The sequence below is a fragment of the Cebus imitator genome, unplaced genomic scaffold, assembly GCF_001604975.1.
Source record: "Cebus imitator isolate Cc_AM_T3 unplaced genomic scaffold, Cebus_imitator-1.0 Scaffold338, whole genome shotgun sequence".
Classification (NCBI taxonomy): domain Eukaryota; kingdom Metazoa; phylum Chordata; class Mammalia; order Primates; family Cebidae; genus Cebus; species Cebus imitator.
The window spans coordinates 1,876,535-1,884,143 of NW_016107653.1; the positions used below are offsets into that span (position 1 = coordinate 1,876,535).

The 7,609-nt window shown below is 65.2% G+C and overlaps 1 protein-coding gene across 2 annotated transcripts in view; it reads right to left on the reverse strand.

Annotated features, from left to right (window-relative positions):
- JAG2 (jagged canonical Notch ligand 2) overlaps nt 1-7,591 on the reverse strand; it is a 26,415-nt gene extending 18,824 nt beyond the window's left edge. For both annotated transcript variants that reach the window (XM_017505419.2, XM_037730235.1), the window contains exons 1-2: nt 7,507-7,591; nt 6,910-7,260 (exon numbers count right to left, since the gene is read on the reverse strand). In XM_017505419.2, coding sequence (XP_017360908.1) covers nt 6,910-7,260; nt 7,507-7,572 — 417 coding nt within the window. In that variant the 5' untranslated portion in view covers nt 7,573-7,591. The remainder of the gene's footprint in view (nt 1-6,909; nt 7,261-7,506) is intronic.
- Nucleotides 7,592-7,609: the final 18 nt, after the last annotated feature.

A 7,609-nucleotide genomic window follows, 5' to 3' on the forward strand; every position in this document is an offset into this window, starting at 1 on the left:
AGGGCTCCAGCCACACCCTCCCCAGCTCCAGCCACACCCCCACCAGGGCTCCATCCACAGCCCACCAGCTCAGAGCACCCTTGAGGCTTCCGAGGCTCCTACCCACCCACTCCAGCCTGTCCACCCCTGTCTTCCTGGAGCACCAACCTCGAGGCGGCACCTGACCAAGCCCTTCCCCACCCCTGGTGACAGCAGGAGCACCCAGCCGCTTCCCAGGCGTCTGGCGTTTGGCTCCTTCATTCACATCAAGTATGCAGCAGGCATGGCTTTGCCACCAAGGAGGACAACCTCTGGCCAGTGGGACTTGGGGAAAGTGGCAGGGAGCAGGGGCTGTTGTTCTGGTAAGTCCAGGCCAACGAAGCACAGCGGCTCACACCTGTAATCCCAGCACTTTGAGAGGCCGATGTGGGCAGATCACCTGAGGTCAGGAGATCGAGACCAGCCTGGCCAACATGGTGAAACCCCATTTCTACTAAAAATACAAAAATTAGCCAGCCTTGGTAGCAGGTGCCTGTAATCCCAGCTACCTGGGAGGCTGAGACAGGAGAATCACTTGAACTCAGGAGGCAGAGGTTGCAGCAAGCAGAGATTGTGCCTTTGCGCTCCAGCCTGGGCAACAAGAGTGAAACTCAGTCTCAAAAAACAAAAAAAAAAGGCCAGGCCAGACTTCAGAGGAGTGATGTCTGGGATTGAGATTGCAGGGTGTTGGGGAGGAAGTGAGGGAGCTGCATGGCAGACCCTACAAGGAGGCCCAGGGGCTGGGAGCGCATAGCCCACAGGGACAGTGGGGTCACGCCACAGACCCAGAGCCCAGCACGGACTTCCTTCCTGAGGCTAAGCGAAGTGGGTGACTACGGGGGGTCTGAGTGAGGTCTGGAACCCACCAGGTTTTAACAGTCACTCTGGCCATTGGACAGGAACCAGCAGGGCCAGGAAGCGGCAACAGTGGGGTGAGAGAATGGGGCCAGCATGGGTCTGAGAGCAGCTCCAGCCACGGGGCAGGCAGAGGAAAGCCAGGGCTCCTGGTCTCCCGGCACAGCCACACCTGGGCCTCGGGGCCAGCAGGGAGCTCCTCTCCACTCCCAGGAAATCCCATGCCAGCCGCTCAGGTAGGATTACTGCCACCTTCGCCTGAGCCCAGGGCTCTGGTTACATGCTCCCACAGGGACGCACGCCTGCCCGCCGCCTAGAGGGCCCCACCGCCCGCCAGCTGGGGTGCCTACAGTCATCCAGAGAGAACCTGAGCCGGCTCGCAGGGCGGTACCTGCAGCCTCACCCCACCTGCCGCGCCCTCCCAGCTCCTCTTGTTCCCCAGGGGCCAGCCTCTAGGACTCAGTTGCCTCCTTTGCAAATAGCAACCTCTTACCCCTGTCCTTCCTGCCTGGGGGGCTACGGTCTGGGACAGGGTTTCATCAACACCAAACCCCTGGAAAACAGGATGGACACGAGGGCCTGTGTTGGGGGGGCTTGGGGGTGGGCATATTTTGCCCTTCCAGGAATGGGGCTGGGCCTGTGGGGATGTGGGCCTGGGGCTAGCAGGGGCAATGGGGGCAGGGTGGACTGGGGGTCTGGGGACGGTCAGAGACCCACCACCTGCCCAGGTTCCCCAGCAAGCAGGAAGAGGAACCCAGACCCTTCCTTGAGGCAGCCTAGCGAGGCTATGCCCCTGACCAGCCTCCGGAGGCCATGGGGGAAGGGCTTCATCCCTGCAGGCCCAGCTAAGCCTCTCCCTGCAAGCCTGGCCTGATTATCTGATCGCATCCTCCACAGCCCAACCCCTCAAGACTAAGTCCAAAGCCGCCTCCTGCCCCCACGCAGGAGCACAAGTCACAGGAGAGGCAGACATGGCATTAGATGTTCCATTCTAAGCCTAGGGTACCTCAAAGCCCAGGACACCCCACAGCCCAGGCACTGCATGGCCCAGCATACCCCAAGACCCAAGGTACCCCAAAGCCCAGGACACCCCAGGTCCAGGGCCTCCAAAGCCCAGGACACCCCACAGCCCAAAGCACTGCATGGCCCAGCACACCCCAAGGTCCAGGGCAACCCAAAGCCCAGGACATCCCAGGTCCAGGAAACCCCAAAGCACAGAGCATCCCACAGCCCAGGGCACCCTAGAACCAGTACACCCCACAGCCCTGTGGCTCAGTGCACCCCCAGTCCAGAGCACCTCACAACCCAAAGCACTGCATGGCCCAGCACACCTCATGACCCAGGGTACCCCAAAGCCGAGGTGCTCCAAAGCCCAGGCATCTTAGGTCCAGTGCACCCCACTGTCCAGTGTACCCTCAATCTACAGCATCTCAAAACTCAGGCCACCCAGGTCGAGGGCACCCCAAAGCCCAGGGCACCCCAATAGCCCAGGGCCCCCAGAGCCCAGAGCCCTGGCTGTCTAGGCCAACACAGCCTCCTTGCCCTGCTGCCCTGGGCCAACACCCCAACTTGGTTTCTTCCCTCAGCCTCCCACATCAGCCTCCCACCCCCCATGGAGCACAGAGCTTGGTGCAGGCGCCAGGAGCTCTAAGCACAGATACATTTCCTGAAACCTGAGCTTCTGAGAGGCCCAGGCCTCTGCCATCATTGTTGCCCGAGGGAGGGAAGAGGGGGTGGGGGCAAACAGCATCCCCTGGGCTCTGGGCCCCAGGGCCACAGCAGGAGGGGCAGACTAAAGCCCACCCCATGCAGGGACCCAGACACGGATGCTCCACACCAAAAACCAGCCAGGGCCTTGCCTGGGTGCACCCCACCATCCCCAGCACACGCCCTCTAGGTCCGAGACCCCCCACTGTGAAGACGGTGGTGGCTGGGGCCTGCTAGCACCTGCCACAAAGCCAAGGGTACAACTGATGCCAGCCACACCCGACTCAGGCCTGGGATGTGGGGACAGCAACCCTGCTCAGGCCTGTAGTCTAGGGACAGAGACTCTACTCAGGTCTGGGGTCTGGGGATAGGGACCCCACTCGGGCCTGGGGTCTGGGCATAGGGACCCCGCTCAGGCCTGGGGACTGGGGTTAGGGACCCCACTCGGGCCTGGGGACTGGGGATAGGGACCCTGGCTTGGCTTGGGATTGCGGATAATTGTCTCCTTGTCCCCACCCCACCACCAGCAACTCAGGCCGGAGCCCGGCTCCACAAGTGCCCCTTTACTGGCCTAGCTCACCCCTCTCATCAAGACACCATGGAACAGCACCCCCTGAGAGCCACAGTCTCCTCCCACCCCGGCCTGCGGCCCCCAGGCCCCGCTGCCTTCCTTGACCCCCAGCCCACCCTGAGGAACCTGCGACAAACCCCCAGCCCACTCCCCGGTCCTCCCTGGCCAAGGCAGCCCTCCCTGGCTCCTGTGGTCCCCATGTTGCCTGGGCACTGAACACCCCACCCTGCCCCATACCAAAGCTTTGAACCAGACCCCCAATCTACAAAGCAGACCTACCCTGAGTCCCCCCACAGGGCCACGGCAGGAGGAGCAGACCGAAGCCCGCCCAACACAGTAGCCCAGACACCCACGTTCCATGCCAGATCGGGTAGCTCTCCTGGTCCCCAGTGGGCAGGCGTGGGAAGGAGGGTGGTCTTCAGTGTGCAGACGGGACACTCTGCAGGAAGGGTGGGAGGCCAGGGCCCTGCCTGCCCCAGCCCCAAGCTCAGTACAGACAGGAAGGAGGGGTGGTCTTCAGTGTGCAGACGGGACACTCTGCAGGGAGTGTGGGAGGCCAGGGCCCTGCCTGCCCCAGCCCCAAGCTCAGTACAGACAGGAAGTAGAGTGAGGCTAAACCACACACCTGCCACGAGCAGCTTAGGTGGCAGCACAGACCTCAGCGTGGCCCACCTTGAGCCCTAGGGGGGCCGGATGCAGGGGGAGGGTTCTGTAAGAGTCTTCCTCCCTGGGGGTAAGGGAGGGGAGGGGAGGGAAGGCAGGGAAGGGGAGAAATTGAGCAGGTCTGGGAGCCAGGCTGCGAGCAGAAGTACGGTCTGAGCTGGGGGCTCAGCAGCCTTATCTGATTTCATGAGACCCCCAACGAAAACACACCACCATGCCCATTTCACAGGTGAGCAAAGCTCGGTCCAGCACCTCCCTATGGCCCAGGACCTCAGGCCTCCTGAGCTGCTGGACACAGGGTCAGCCCCAGGCCTACCTCCCACATCTGCAGCGCCCTCACCCGCCCTGCTCTCCCCACAAGCCCAGATCTGCCACGGGGACCATGCTCCAGCCACGTCACCCCACACAGCTGCCCTGGAGCCCAGCACGCACATGCAAGAGACAGAGCAAGAAAGACCCTCGCTGGCAGGTGGGCTCCTGGCTCCAGAGATGGGACAGCCAGGCAGGTGTGGCTTCCAGCTCCACCTCTGAGGGCGGGGCCCTGGCTGCCCAGGTCACAGCCAACTGCCACCCCCCTGCTCCTCCCTCAGCCAGCACATGCCCCCTAGGCCTGCCATCTACCAGGCCCCAGGGCAAAGCTCCCTGCTGCCCCCACCATGACACTACTCCGCTCCAAACTTCCATCACCACCTGTCACGCCCACAGAGCACCTGGGGGTGCCTACACACACCAACTGGGAGAATGTGGCCTCACCCTACCAGCTACAAGCTAGCCACCAGGACACCCCAGCAGTCCTGGGGATGTTTGGCAGTGGAGCCAGGAGAGGTGGGGTCCAGGCATCCTGCTGGCAGTTAGTCTACCAGCTCTCCATGTCCAAGACCCTAGGCCCACCCACCGGGGGAAGCTGAGTCCGAGAGCAGCACAGATCCATGAGTCGTAGACAGCACACAGACCTCAGCCACAAGAAACCAGGCCAGAGGGCCACCCGGCCAGGCCTGGGTTACCACCAGAGACCACAGGGTGGGAAAGTCACTCAGGGTCCAGGGGGAAGAGTGCGTGCAGAGCCCAGATGCCCCGCTTCTCTTCCACAAGGCTCTCTCATACCCCTTACTCCAGGGAGCCCAAGAGTCCCACAGGCTTGAGCAGGGTGCCACCCTACCCTCCAGCCGAAACCCTCTGCAGGTCCCAGGGAGCCTAAACTCAGTCCCTGTCTTACTGTCACCACCACGTACGCCTCAGATCACAGCACAGACCTGGACCCTCAGCGAGCCAAGACAGCATGGCCACGGGCTACCATTGCCCAAGTGAAAATACCAGAATGCTGGCATCACGGCTCGGCTCCTGCCTGGCAGGCTGGCTACATAGCAAGAGACCAGGGCCACCCCCAAACACGCAGCTATGCCACTGCCCTGGTCCCCCACCCAGAGACAGGCCGACTGCCCCCTCCTGGGGCATTCGAGGAACCGGCTGGGACCAAGAGGCAGGGAGGAGAGCTGGCCCCAAAACCCAGTGCCCGGGCTCCAAGGAAGGCAAGGGCCTGCCCGGTCCCATCCCACACCTGACCGGCTGGCCAGCAGGGCGAAGAGCCAGGGCAGACACGCGATAGCCCGCCACATTCCTCCAAGACCTCCCTGCCCCCACACCCCCTGCTGCCAACTCGAGCAGAAAACACATCCTCAGGTAGCGATGTGGGGCCACGCTGGCTCAGGCCCAGGTGCAGATGACAGGCTGCGGCCCTGCTCAGACCTGCCTGTGCCGACAAGGGGGTGAGGGGCTGGGCTTCTCACAACTGCCTGGGCCCTCCCATGCCCGACCCTGCCTTTTCCATCTGGGGGACACTTTCCCCACTCTGAGGCCCTGGGTCAAGGGATACCCAGCTGAGTGGTGCTCAGGGGTTGGGGACACGGCCAGAGGGGACCGTGGCCAGCTTCCACGGGGGGAGCTCAGGAAGGGGTGAGGATGGGGCAGCCGGCAAGGCCACGGCCAGGGCTCCGAAGGTACAGCACAGGACTGGGAGCCAGACCCGGCAGGGCCTGTTCTCCACTCGAAATCTCTTTGGGGTCCAGGGTACCAGGTGGACACACTCCTGTGCCTCCTGCTAGCTGGAACCACTGCCTGGCTCCCAGCTCCATCTACTCCCTGATCACAGGTGGGCATGGCCCTCTTGCTCCCACCCTCACCCACTTCCAGACCCCCAGCACAGTGACCAAGCAGAGAAGGACCTCGGGCACCAGGGCAAGGCCCTGCTCCAGACAATGAGGTCAGGCGCCTGAGGCCTGGGCCTGCCCCACTACCGATACCCACCCGCCGACCCAGCCCTCACCCACGCCCTGAGAACCACTGGGTGAGTACCTGTCTCCCAGTGACACTGGACCCCTACCCCAATTCCTCCCAGCATACCCAGGCCAGGGCCCCTGCCTGAATGGCCACCTCCCAGGGTAGAGCAGGGAACCCCGACTCAGCTTCTGCCCCTCCCAAGAGTAACAAAACCAAAAAAAAAAAAAAACCCACAAACAGGATAGTGCCACAGAAGGTCACAGCACCAGGATCCCACTATCTCTGCTTCTAAGGGATCTTGGATCAGAGGCTTCCGCCGACATGTATTATGCGTTAGACTCTCCCAGGCCTAAGTCCCATGGCGCCCGCCCGTGCCCCCTGGGCATCCAGGAAACTGCAGGGCAGGCGCAGGCTGGCCACGGGCCCGGGGCGGCTCCGTCAGGGCCTGCCCTAGACCAGCCCCAGCACGCGCTGCGCACTTGCCTCCACAGCCTGCCCGGGACAGGGGCGCCTTGCCTCGCCTCCCCACCCAGACAGACACGCGCAGGACGACGCAGGCACACGCCGCAAGCCGCCGCGCACGCGGAACGCCGCCGCCGCGACCCGGCTCCCAGTGGCCCCGCGGCCCCCGCGCGCCCACGTGGCCAGGCGCGGACCGAGCCCCCAGAGCACGCGCCCCCTGCCGGCCCCGCCCCGCCTGGGCGCGCGCGGCCCGCACGCAGGCCCGGCCGCAGGTGCTGGGGGGGCCACGGAGCGCGCGGGGCTGGGGTGCGGAGGGAGAGGGAGGGGCTGGAGCGCGAGGGGTGTAGCTCACGTACCGGCCAGGCGAACTGGAAGGGGATGACGACGAGGCCCGGGTCCTGGTCGCCGCCAGCCCGAGCCCGCGCCCGCGCTCGGTCCCCCGCAGCGCCGGCCGGCGGCAGGTAGAAGGAGTTGCCGCCCAGCACAGGCGTGGCGCCGTGGCCGTAGTTGCAGGGCCCCGTGGGCGTCACCTTGGCCTGGTACTCCTTAAGGCACACGCGCACGTACGTGTCGCACTCGTCGTGGCCGCAGCCCCCCGCGCGCGCTGTCCGGCCGTCCCCGTCACAGCAGGCGCCGCTCAGCAGCTCCCCGTTCACGTTCCGCAGGGCGCTCAGCTGCAGCTCGAAATAGCCCATGGGCCGCGCCGCCTAAAAATAAGGCAGCAGGAGAGCAGAGGGAGGCGCGGGCCGGGGTCGGCGGGCCGGGCGCCAGAGGTGGGGGAACAGGCCCCGCCGCCCCGCCCCCACCCAGCCGCGCCCGCCTGGAGCCCCTGCCGCCGCGCGCAGCCTTGAGGGCTTCCGAACCGCGACGGCCCCAGGCAGTGCCCGCCGGCCCCGAGGGGCGGCCCGGTGCGCCCCGTCCGCGCCCCCCGCCGCCCCCGCCGCCCGGCTCACCTGCACCCAAAGCGCCAGCACCAGCAGCAGCCGCCGGGGCAAGCGCCCCCGGCCCTGCGCCCACATTGCCCCCGCGACCCGCCCGCCCGGCTCCGCCGCCGCC